The sequence below is a fragment of the Theropithecus gelada genome, chromosome 7a (genome assembly GCF_003255815.1).
Source record: "Theropithecus gelada isolate Dixy chromosome 7a, Tgel_1.0, whole genome shotgun sequence".
In the NCBI taxonomy this organism is placed as follows: Eukaryota; Metazoa; Chordata; class Mammalia; order Primates; family Cercopithecidae; genus Theropithecus; species Theropithecus gelada.
The window spans coordinates 15,082,502-15,096,041 of record NC_037674.1 but is presented as its reverse complement, the minus strand read 5'-3'; the positions used below and the strand labels follow the sequence as shown (position 1 = coordinate 15,096,041).

General features: G+C 36.4%; 1 protein-coding gene across 2 annotated transcripts in view; it reads left to right on the top strand.

The window, feature by feature from the left end:
• The window catches only part of FSIP1 (fibrous sheath interacting protein 1), a 190,190-nt gene that overhangs the window by 17,246 nt on the left and 159,404 nt on the right, over window positions 1-13,540 (top strand). For both annotated transcript variants that reach the window (XM_025390805.1, XM_025390806.1), the window contains exons 4-5: window positions 1,891-2,045; window positions 3,794-3,887. In XM_025390805.1, coding sequence (XP_025246590.1) covers window positions 1,891-2,045; window positions 3,794-3,887 — 249 coding nt within the window. The remainder of the gene's footprint in view (window positions 1-1,890; window positions 2,046-3,793; window positions 3,888-13,540) is intronic.

Genomic DNA, 13,540 nt, shown 5'->3' with positions numbered 1-13,540 from the left:
TATTAGCCCTTTGTCAGATGAGTAGATTGCAAAAATTTTCTCCCATTCTGTAGGTTGCCTGTTCACTCTGATGGTAGTTTCTTTTGCTGTGCAGAAGCTCTTTAGTTTAATGAGATCCCATTTGTCAATTTTGGCTTTTGCTGCCGTTGCTTTTGGTGTTTTAGACATGAAGTCTTTGCCCATGCCTATGTCCTGAATGGTACTACCTAGGTTTTCCTCTAGGATTTTTATGGTATTAGGTCTAACATTTAAGTCTCTAATCCATCTTGAATTAATTTTCGTATAAGGAGTAAGGAAAGGATCCAGTTTCAGCTTTCTACTTATGGCTAGCCAATTTTCCCAGCACCATTTATTAAATAGGGAATCCTTTCCCCATTTCTTGTTTTTCTCAGGTTTGTCAAAGATCAGATGGCTGTAGATGTGTGGTATTATTTCTGAGGACTCTGTTCTGTTCCATTGGTCTATATCTCTGTTTTGGTACCAGTACCATGCTGTTTTGGTTACTGTAGCCTTGTAGTATAGTTTGAAGTCAGGTAGCGTGATGCCTCCAGCTTTGTTCTTTTGACTTAGGATTGTCTTGGAGATGCGGGCTCTTTTTTGGTTCCATATGAACTTTAAAGCAGTTTTTTCCAATTCTGTGAAGAAACTCATTGGTAGCTTGATGGGGATGGCATTGAATCTATAAATTACCTTGGGCAGTATGGCCATTTTCACGATATTGATTCTTGGAATCAACCCAAATGTCCATCAGTGACAGATTGGATTAAGAAAATGTGGCACATATACACCATGGAATACTATGCAGCCATAAAAAAGGATGAGTTTGCGTCCTTTGTAGGGACATGGATGCAGCTGGAAACCATCATTCTTAGCAAACTATCACAAGAACAGAAAACCAAACACCGCATGTTCTCACTCATAGGTGGGAACTGAACAATGAGATCACTTGGACTCAGGAAGGGGAACATCACACACCGGGGCCTATCATGGGGAGGGGGGAGGGGGGAGGGATTGCATTGGGAGTTATACCTGATGTAAATGACGAGTTGATGGGTGCAGCAGACCAACATGGCACAAGTATACATATGTAACAAACCTGCACGTTATGCACATGTACCCTACAACTTAAAGTATAATAATAATAAATAAATTAAAAAAAAAATAAATAAAGCACTTAAAACTGTGCCTATCAGGTAACTCTATAAATGTTAGTTATTATTATCATTAATCATAAGTTAATGACAGAAGTTCTAAAGTGTCCTTAATTTCAAATAAGTTACTATGGATTATCTAATTATCTACAATTCAAGAACCTTTTTAGGTACTTCAAGAAATTAGAATGAAGGAAGCAGCACAGAAAAAAGATACAAGCTACATGGAGTACTTGTTTGAGTTTTTCTTCTTTCTATGTGTTGCAGCCACTTTGTGTCACTGAAGACATACGGCTTTTTACTGTAGCCATTTGTGTACACGCCTTCTCTTTCAGTTAGACTGAAGCAGCTTTAGGACAGGATTCTTGTCTTATTCTTTATTTTCTGTTTCTTAGTCATGAACATAGAAAGTGTAACAGAATGAAGGAGAAAGAATTTGGGATTTAAAATAATGAGAATCACTTCTGAGTCCAGAGCTATAATTTGTTACCTATTTGAAAGGACCCAGTTATCTCAACTGTAAAATAGAGATAACTGTCTATTTCATAGGGTTGTTAGGTAATTATATAAACAAATACATGTGAAAGCACCTTGTAAATCGAGATACATGGTACCAGTATAGTAGTTATTACTATAAGCCATAAATATTTGTTGAATGAAAGAACAAATTGTAAGAATGAAACAAAACTTTATAATTTTACTATACTTCAGACTTATTTTTACTTTCCACACAATATAGATGAACACAAATTAGAAGAATTAGATTCTCAACTTCAAGATGCTATTCAGAAGATGAAAAAACTTGATAAAATATTGGCAAAGAAACAACGCAGAGAAAAAGAAATTAAGAAGCAAGGTCTAGAAATGAGAATAAAGCTGTGGGAAGAAATTAAGGTAAGAATTCTCTAACCTTATGCTGACATGTAAGAAACAAATTCTCCTGGCTGGGCATGGTGGCTCACGCCTGTAATCTCAGCACTTAGGGAGGCCGAGGCAGGAGGATCGCTTGAGGTTGGGAGTTTGAGACCAGCCTGAACAACATAAAGAGACCCCATGTGTAAAAAAAATTAAAAAATTAGCCAGGCATGGTAGTGCGTGCTTGTCGCCCTGGCTACTCGGGAGGCTGAGGTGGGAGGATTGCTTGAGCCCAAGAGTTCAAGGCTGTGCAGTGAGCTATGATCATGTCACTGCACTCCAGCCTGGCTGACAGAGCGAGGCACTAAAAGAAAAAAAAAAAATATATATATATATATATATATATATAAATATATATTTTTTATGTACATATATAATATATATTTTCTATATATATAGAAAAAAAGAATTTCCTCTATAAGTTGAGTAAGAAAATCATGGACCATGGTGTTACTGTGGCCTGCCTTTATTGCTTTATTTTGTGGAGGTGGTGGCAGTGATATGTATATGTATGTATATGAAGGAGTTATAGGGGTGATATTTTTCTGGAACCTGAGAAGAAAACTTGGTCTGTGGCATTCAGATTTCAAGCACTGCACTGGCGTGTTCATCTCCCCAGGGACAGGCCCAGGGTACCACGTCTCTTACCAGCAGCAGGCTGGTAAAGTGCTGGGCCCCTCCATCTCTGGAATAGGAAGAGGTGTAATAGCTGCTTTCATCAAGTACGTATGTCTGCTTTCTCTTCAGCAGCCTTATAGTTTGGAGATAAATAGACACAGTTTAACCCTCTGGTTAGCTTCATTAGTTGGGTAAACCTTTGTGACAAACAAGTTTTGGGGAGTTGACTGTTTCCTATGCTGGTCAAGATCTTTGGGAAGCTGTAAAGTGCTTGAGGTCTAGGACCATACTTCATTTGCTTCTATCTCAACAAATTCCTGGTGCTCCGTAACTTTCCTTGGCTGCCTTGGACCTCTTATTCTCTATAATATTGAGGGCTTGAAGTTGACTAGATGTTGGCATTGACTTGGTGTATAGCCACTGACTCATACTTGAATTTTGACCCTCAAAGCAAAGTGCCTTTAAGGTAAGGAACCGTGTGTAATAAGAGATTGGTTGTTTTTGAAAAGCCCTCCTTGAACAGTTGACTGACTTCTGGGAAAGTTTCCTAGACAATAATATGAATTAAAAATGTAGTAATTAAAAATACATTTTTATGAGGTTCCCAGGAAGTCCATTGGGATTGAAAGAAAGGAACATCCACAATGCAATGCTTTAAACTAGATAAATCGTTTCTGGAAATTTTAGCAGAAAAAGTTAGCCTATCACTTTTTCCTATTGAATCTTCAAGTTTTTATTTCCTTTGAAGCAAGAATTATAAATGGAAACATAATAAAATAGAGTAACAATCTTGAAATGTCTGAAATTTTTTAATTTGATGGTGTATCTTTAGGTTACTCACTAATTATAAAAATATCAAGCAGAAGCTTATGATACTTTAAGCAAGGTAATTATCATATAATGACTCTATCTGGGAATATCCGTTGACAGAATTTTGTGAGAACAGAGAACATTTACAGATTTCTTCAAAAGAAAAAAAAAAAAAAGAAAAAAAGCCTGAGACTTCTCGTTTGTATGTATGTGACTGGGAGCTGTGTTGGAATTTAAAAAATCAATGATTATAGTTGCCTTCTTTTCCTATGTTTAAATTTAAATTTTTCTTTCATTAGTCTGCAAAATATAATGAAGCTTGGCAAAGTAAAGAGGAGATGGAAAATACAAAAAAATTTTTATCTCTGACTGCTGCGTCTGAAGAAACTGTTGGTGAGTAGATGGAGATGTCATTCAGCTTTGTTTTTATCTGAGTCATAGAATGTTTGGATTACAGTAAAATTCCCAATCCAGTTTTTCTGTCCTGTTCTTTGTGAGTTTGACTGTTCTTTAGGGAAATAATTGATCACATTAGGTAGGATTATATGAAACTACTCCAAGCTTAGATATGTTTCGGTGTCTTTAAGTGTTTGTGTCTGCTTGACAGTAAGGGGGACAGGGCAGGGACAAACTGGGAAACAGACAGAAGTGTGTCATTGCCTTTACTTCCTGTCTCTTTTAGGTGTCTCTAGATCCCACTTTCTGCATACAATTCCCTAACTGCTTACGAGCCTGTGGAATGCCTTTTGTTAAAATCTATGACTGATTTGTCTTATTTCCTGGTCTCTCACAGTCCTGAGATGAACCAATTCTGCACATTTATTTCTACCTTTCTCGTTTGTTTCTATGTTTATTTGTGAATCTTCTTTTTTGAAAACAGAAATATTATGGAGTCATGTAACCTTTAACCCATTTATATGATGGTGAAAATTTTAGGGATTAGAAACATTTTGTATTTTTATATATCCTAGTTGAAACATCAAAAAATACTAGTCTGGCCTATATTAAATTCATCGATCATTTACTTTTTGCATCTTCTGTTTTGTTACAGAAGTAACACGTGTAATCTATGTAAGAAAACATTGGTTAAACAAAAATATTACTATCAGCTAAATTCTCAACTTGTGGAGATAACCACTATTTTAGTTTACTATTTACCTTTTGAGATGTGTTTAATGCAAATATCCATATATATATTTTGAGAAGAAAAATAGGATCAAATTATATATGTATATGGTATTTTGTAACCTTTTCCCGACTAATTTGTATTTCTGGAGCACCTTTAGCTGTCAGTAATAGATGTGTGTGGTCGTTTGTTTCCAAACAGCTGTCATTACTTCCTTCTCTTTATTTGTGTTCATTCTCCTCCTCATTTAGAGATGGAGTCCTTTTCTCCCTCCCATTTCAGTCTTGGCTAGCCTGGAACAACTTTGATTGATATATTACAGCAAAAATGACACTATGCCATTTCCAGGCCTTGTCTTTAAGAAGACAGGCAGTTTCTGCTTCTCGTCGAATGCTCACTCAGAGGAAAGCCAGCCACTGTGTAAGAGGTCAGGCTGCCCAAGGTTGCCATGCTGTGAGAGGCCCCAGGCAAGCCATATGGAGGGGCTATGCAGAGAGAAGACGACTGTAGCCAGTTCCTGGCTATCATGATTTTGGTAATGTCTCTCTCAAATTCATGTCCACTTGGAACCTTGGAATGTGTCTTTTTTTGGAAATAGGGTCTTTGCAGAGACTTAGTTAAGATGAAGTCTTTTTGGATTAGCATGGGCCTTCAAAAAAGAGGAGAGGACACAAAGAGACATAGAGACACAGGGAAGAAGGCTGTGTGAAGATAGAGGGATGTAGCTACAAGCCAAGGAATGCAAGGATTGCTGGAACCCAAAAGAAGCTAGGAAGATGCAAGGAACAATTCAGAAGGAATGCTCTGCTGACACCTTGATTTCAGATATCTAGCTTCTAGAACTGTAGGGAATACATTTCCGTTGTTTGCAGCCACCCAGCCTGTGGTAAATTGTTATAGCAGCCCTAGGAAACCGATACACTGACTATTCAACAGTTTCAATGCAGACACTGAATAAAGGAGCAAGCTTGGACATTTCAGCTCCACCAAACACAATGCAGAGAATAACCAAGGCTAGATAGATGGCCCCCTGACCTACTCCAAACATCTCCAGCCAAAGGGAGCTACCCAGCCATCTGAGGCCCCATTCAGAGTGGAGCAGAGATAAATTGTTCCTGCTGTGTCCATCAAATTCCTGACCCACAGAAACAAGAGCATAATAAAATGTTCACTGTTTTATGCCATTAACTTAAAAAATTTTTTATTGTAAATTGACAATTTATATTTATGGGGTACAAAGTGATATTATGATTTATGAATACAATATAGAATAATTAAATCGAGCTAATTAGCCTATCCATCACCTCAAATACTTAACATCTTTTATGGTGAGACCATTTGAAATTTAGTCTCTTAGCAATTTTGACATGTACAATACATCATTATTGATGCCATTCACCATGCCATGTAATAGATCTCAAAGAAAAACTCTTATTCCTCCTGTCTGAGACTTTGTACCCTTTGGCCATTATTTTCTCATTTTCCCATCCTCCAGCTTCTGGTAACCACCATTCTACTCTGCTTCTCTGAGTACAATTGTTTTGGATTCCACATATAAATGGGAACATGTAGTATTTGTCTTTTTGTGTCTGGTTTATGCTTGGCATAATGTTCTCTAATTCTATTCATGTTGTTGCAGATGATAGAATTTCCTTCTTTTGAAAGACTGAAAAGTACTCCATGGTGTATATATACCACATTTTCTTTATCCATTCATCTGTTGGTGGATACTTAGGTTATTCTGTAACTTGGCTATTGTGAGTAGTGCTGCAGTGAGCATGGAAGAGCAGACATCTCTTTGACAGACGAATTCCAAAGCTTTTGGGTAAATGCCCAGAAGTGGGATTTCTGGATCATATGGTAATTCTATTTTTAGTTTTTTGAGAATCCTCCATACACTTTTCCATAATGGCTGTAGTAATTTACATTCCTACCAACAGAATGCAAGGGTTTCCTTTAATCCACATCCACACCAACACTTTATCTCTTGTGTTTTTGGTGATAGCCATTCTGACAGGAGTGAGATGATATTTCATCATGGTTAATTTATATTTCCTGAATGATTAGTGAGGTTGAGCATTTTCTGCGTATTTGTTGTATGCCATTAAGTTTTGGTTTTTACTTTTTATTTTGAAATAATTTTAAATTTATGGGAAATTTGCATAAGTAGTACAGAATTCCGTATACCCTTCCCCCCAGCTTCTCCTAATCTTACATAACCATAGTGATCAAAACTCAGAAATCAACATTGGTGTAATACCATTAATTAAAGTATAGACTTTCTTAAAAATTTACCAGGTTTCCCACTAATGTCCTTTTTACTTACTAGTATCCAATCCAAGATCCCATGTTACATTTTGTTGTCATGTCTCCTTAATCTCCTCCACTCTGTGATAGTTCCTCAGTGTTTCCTTGTCTGTCGTGATGTTGACCCTTTTGGAGAGTATTGGTCAGCTGTTTTGTGAAATATCCTTCAGTTGTGGTTTATGTGATGTTTTCTCATGATTAGATGAAAGTTATGAATTTTGGCAAGCATGCTCTGGAAGTTATGTGCCCTTCTCAGTCGATCACACTTGGTGTACCTGATGCTGTTATATATCGTTATTGGTAATGTTTCACCTTGATCGCTTTGTTAAGATGGTGTCTGCTGGTTTTCTCCACTGTACAATTACTATTTTTTAATTTTACAATTAATACATATCTTGGGGGAGATACTTTAAGACTATGCAAATATCCTGTTTCTTCTCCAGCTTTCACCTACTAATTTCAGCATCAATAAGTATTATTGCCTGAAATAATTATTACCGTATGCCACTAGATTTGGGGTGATTTTTTAATGCAACAATAGATAACTGGAACAATGTACGTCAGCATTACTTTTAATGATTATACATTAATTCATTAGATGGATGTGCCATTATTTGTTTAACTAATACCCTTCTATTGAACATTTAGATTATTCCTTTAGGTTTTCAGTTTTTAAAATTGCACATAATGTTGCAGTGACACCGTTAGTCAATTATTGCAACGATTACCTTCTGTGGTACGCTGAAAAAAATTCACCTCAATCCCCAAGAGATTTCTATGTCCAATCTCTAGAGCCTGTAAATGTTACCTTATTTGGAAAAAGGGTCTTTGCAGATGTGATTAAGTCCTGGAATATTGAGATGGGCCCTAAATTCCATCATAGGTAGCCTTATCAGAAAGAGATGGGGGGAGAAGAGGTAGATAAGGAAGAGGAAAAGGTGCTGCAGAGACGGAGGCAGAGATTGGAGCGATGCAGCCTCAAGCCTGCTGGCAACCACCAGATGCCGGAAGAGGGAGGAACAGAATCTCCTCTAGAACCTCTGGAGGGAATGTGGCACTGTTGACACCTTCATTCTGGATTTCTGGCCTCTAGAACTGTGAGAGAATAAAATTCTGTTGTTTGAAGCCACCAAGTTTGTGGTAATTTGTTAGGGCAGCTATAGAAAATGGGTATACTTTGGAATACATTCCTATAAGAGAAATACTTAGTCCAGGGTTGAACTTTCACAAGATTTTTATTCACATTGACTTATTGAAATCAAGTTAGATTCTTACCACATTGTATCTGAATGTTGTTTTCTATGCCAACAACAATGGATTTTGTAGTTATTTTTAAGCTTTTTTTTTTTTAAAGTGGAATCACAATAATTTGTATTTCTCTGATTATCAGGGAGGTTATATATTTCTTTTGTTTAGCCAAGTTGTGAGTTACCTAGTCATGTCTTAGGCTCTTTTATAAAGTGAGGCATTCTTTATTGATTTGAAAGACGTTTTTAAATATTAAGGATATTAATTCTTTGTCACAAATACCAAAACATTTTTCTTTTTTTTAATTTAAATTTAATTTTTTAAATTTCTTGCTCTAGTCATTTCTTTTATGTTATCATTCATTGGTACTCTGCTTTTAAAGGCCTTTTATGTCTCAAGATTATATAAAAATATATATTTTCCTTTCATCAGTTATAATTTAATGAAAAAATTTAAATATTAACCCACATGAAATTTATTTTGGTATTAGATATGAGGTAGATAGTTGATTTAGTTTTTTCCCCCAATTTGCTAACCAGCTATTCCAAGACCTGTTATTAGATAATCCATCATTTCCCCACTTATTTGAAGTGCTAACTTTATCATGTACGAACTGGGTTTGTTTCAAGATTTTCTATTTTATTCCGTTAAAATTTCTGTCTGTGCTGATGTTAATACCACTCTATTTTGATTATTGTGTCTTTGTAATACATTTTATTAGGGCAGTATTTTGGAATAACATGTTTTTCTCAAATCTGTTTTTTTTCTGAGTTTAGCAATTACATTATTTTTTAAAAAAGACAGTGCAAGAGCACCTCTAAAGCTATAGCTTATGAACTGCTTTTTAATTTATTTAAATGTCTAAAGACCAGTATATGAACGTAGCCTGTTTGGAAAAGTACAACTTACTAATATATTTCCTTCAATGTTTATCAGGAATTCTACACCTTCCTAGAAATAAGACTACACCCCTTATTCCCAAAAGCAAAAACAAAAACAAAAACATGGACAGTGTCAGGAATGAGATTCTGGATGTCATAGTATCTCAGCATCTATAGTTTGGAAACCAGGTGTCAAATACTGATTTTTCTAGTGGATAGGGCTTTTCTGAAAGACCACACCTGCTTGTGGTTGACTGTGGAGCAAGCAGTGTAAGACAGGCCACTCTGTAAGTGGATCTGTGGTGGCCTTTTAACATTAACCTTTTCAGTCACAGAGTTCACTACCCAGTGAACTTTTGGTCCTGGAAGGCAAGACATTTGTTTTCAGTTGCCCTTTTTTCAAAACCAAATCAAAACTATACAATATGTTTAATTTTTAAAGCTCCTGGCATGTATATTTGGCTTAAATCTAGGTTCACATTGTATTTCTGGAGTCACGTGACGGCTGCAGGCCCTTTAGACACTTCCCATAATGTTAGATTAGTCCTGATGTTCTAACATGGAAATTAAGTGGACTTAATGATATGAAAGCTGGACCTACAAGGGGCTCGAAAGCTATGTTGGGAGAATCATTGTTTTAAACATGATGACATTATTAAAGCGTCAGATTTTAGATTCTGACTTCTTGGTTATTATGTATTGGCAGTGTGTACAAAACAGGTAAGATGCTCAAAAGCAGGGTCAATGTTAAAGGAAAAGGGAATACAAGATACTGTTAGGTGAACCAGATGTCTGTTTCCCTTCACTCTTGCTACTGACTATCTTAATTAGTTCACAGTTGACCGGTTCACCAAAATAAAGAGGTAACATTATTGTATTACTGGCTTCTTCAGATTTAATTAGAATCTCTTTTTGATGATTGTTCTTTTACAGAAAAGCCAAATTCCTTAATGAAATTTCCTGCTTGCTGTTTACTTCATAGACATACGTTTTGGAGTCACTTATTGCCATACATATCTGTTTTTTTTTTTTTAATCTTAAAAAAGTAGTTAGCATTTTACTTTAGGCTGCATTATTAACCTAATTACATTAATTTTTTTTGGACTACATAACTATTACCTTATTCTAAAAGAGGAAACTTTTGGAATAATCAGCTTAAATTTGTTGTTATTAGTAGAATATTTTCACTGCAAGTATGAAAGAAATAATTAGAAACACAAGAGTCCAGTTTGACCTCATGCCATGGATTTTTTGAAAGTCTCATATTCTTGCTATTTCAACATAGGCACTATCATAAGGTGGTATGCAACTACTTATATCTGTTCTACACTGAGATGAATTTCCCATTACTCATTGGATCTCAGCTACTGTTTTAATGAGAAATGTATAAAAATTTAAAAATACTTTAATCAATCATATATAGTCATAAATTTCTAAATAAAATATTTTTAGAAGTGTTATTAGGAAAACAGGAAAATTTTGCCTTTTTTCCCTCTATGATAATTTTTTGTTACCAGCACAGTTTAAGGCACTTGTAAATTGCCAGTAGGTGGCAGCATCTAGTTACAATAAGTACTTTAAAAAGCCTTAAAGCACTTTTAAAAAATTTGAAGCTCCTGGATTATATATTTGGCTTAAACCTGTAGAGCTCACATTGTATTTCTGGAGTCACGTGACTGCTGTAGGCCCTGTAGACAATTCCTGTAATGTGAGATTAGTCCTGATATTCTAACATGGAAATTAAGTGGACTTAATGATATGAAAGCTGGAGCTGCAAGGGACTTGCAAGCTATGTTCAGAATCATTTTAAGCATGACCACATTATTAAAGCCAGACCTATTTCAGCGTATCTACCAACATACCCAAACATACTTTCTTTTCATTTTTTTTCTTTAAACGAAGGGAGAAATTCTTAGGATGGGTATTTTTCTTTTCTAGTCAGTTTTATCCTCTTATTTAAGAGTTAGCTTCAGGTTGGGTGTGGTGGTTCATGGGTGTAATCCTAGTGCTTTCAGAAGTGGAGTCAGGAGGATTGCCTGAAGCCAGGAGTTTGAGAGCAGCCTGGGCAGGATAGCGAGACCTTGTCTGTACAAAATATTTAAAAATTAGCCAAGCATCAGGAGGCTGAGGTGGGAGGATTGCTTGAGCCCAGGAGTTTGAGACTGCAGTCATGCCATTGCTCTGCAGCGTTTGTGACTGTGTGAAACCCTATCTCCAAGAAACAAACAAACAAACAAACAATTAACTTTAAGGACTTTGGGCTGATGGCTGAATGACAATTTCCAACCTGTTTTCAGCTTCCAAAACACAAAAACCATCCCAGTTCGCTTGTAGCATCACCAATAAGCAACAGCAAATAAATGAAAAAAATAACTGTGTTTGGATAGTGCATTTACTTTTATTTATAGGTATTAAACACAAAAGAGGCCTTGACTCCAAGAAAAAGTTGAAAACAACATTAAATTGATTTATATCACATTTGAACCTTATAATCCAGACATATTAACCTCAACTTTACTGGGATTTTGAAGTAAACAATATTGTACTTGCTAGAGATCTCTGAAATATTTTAAAAGTCTGTCCCATCCCATTACTGAGGGGTCACTTTTGGGTTTTCTTAGAGGCATGTTGCAAAAATCAAAACTCTTTACATCGCCAGGAGTTTTCCCTTAGTTTCTATCGGTTATCTAATGAATACAGGTAGAATTCAATATTCTTTGAGACAAATAACATCTAGTGACAGGGTTGCTTACTGTCTGCTTTTGATAGAGGTTATTCTTTTTGTCTTTGTCACATTTTTCTCTCGTGTTTCCAGCTCCAAATATATAAATGCATATAAACACAAAACATAAACATCGTAACCAATTAGGCTTTTTAAAATTTGAGAATACTTCTTTCTAGGTGCCTTTTCTGTGAGATTCATATATGTGATACTTCTGCTTTTGGATGCTTGGTTAAATACTCAAAGAAAATTTGGTAGTCTCTTTCTACTCTGATATGCAGAGGACAGAGGGAGGAAATCACATAACTGTGCTGACTGACACAGGTAAGGATTTTGGTTTTTGGTTTCGTTGGAGTCTCAGCATTGCTTAGCAATCTCTGTTGCATTCTCCAAAATGGTGATTCCAAACTGTTACTAACTGCTTCGTCTCCCATCTTCTGCGAGACCTTCCTTCACTGTGTTGTTTGGTCTTCCTTCCCAGAGAAAATGAATCTACAGGGTAGGAATCCCTTCAGATTCTTTCCTTCTGTTTCTAAGCTTCATCCTGACTATGCTCATCCATCCCCTGCCTCTTCCCTCTAAGTTTACATGAAGGGAAGGTACTCTTATTCTCTGAGGCCAGAATCAGTAACATCCCATCGCTTTCACTGGCTGTTGGTTTGTCAGCCATTCCATTTTTCATCTGGAGCTTTTTTAGAGTAAGGTTTAAAAAAACGAGGAAAAAGGCTTCAATCTCTCTGGCTCTTTTCCTTCAACTTACCATGTTTAACTCTTCTAGTCCTAAAACAGAATCGAAAAGCCGCTGAACCAGTGAATGACCAGCAAAACATACAAATAAGCCTTTTTCCTCATTTTTTTTTGAACCTTACTCTAAAACAGACACCACTCAGTTTCCCTCTTCTCCTTAAAGGTCAGACTTGTTGAGAGAATAGTCCACATCTCTTGGTGCTACCTGGTCAACTTCCATTTACTTCTTAACTTTTCCATGTCTGTATTTTCTACTGTCACACTATGGAAGCTGCTTCATCAGTGGTCCTCCTAAATTCGAAATCTAATGGCATACCTCCAGTTTTGATTGTACTTGACATCTTTAAAGAATCTGAGACAATGACCTCTCATAGCATAGTACATTTTTTACTGGATTTATTATTCCCTGCTGGTTTTCTTCTTTTTCTTTCCTTCTTCCTCCCTATTGTTGAAACCTATTCCTTCTTTTATATGTTTTCTCTGCTTTGGTTAATGGTTTCATCACCCACCTAGTCTTCTAAACTGGAAACTCAAGAGCCAGGCTGAGTTCCTCCCTCATTGTTCCTTTACACTTCTTCCCTGAGTTCCCCAAATGAGTATTTTTTCTGCCCTATCTGTATCTGACCGGGTTTTTTTTTTTAAACCCCCATTATTAAATGGTTTGATCTCAGCATTTCTCTATCAGACTATTCAAACAGCTTTCAGTCTTGCCTCCATGGTGTCATTATTTTCCTGCAAGATCATTGTACTGGTTATCTAGTGCTGTGTAACAAATTACCCCTAAAACATGGCAACCTAAGCCAACAAACATTTATAATCTCACAGTTTCTGTGGGCCAGGAATCTGGGAGCATCTTAGCTGGGTGGTTCTGACTCAGGATCCCTTGTGTCAAATGGTTGCCAGGGCTACAGCCATTTGAAAGCTTTACTGGAGTTGGAGAATTGGCTTCCAAGCTCACTCACATGGTTGTTTGCAGACCTCAGTTTCTTGCTACCTGTGGGCTGGAGACCTTAGT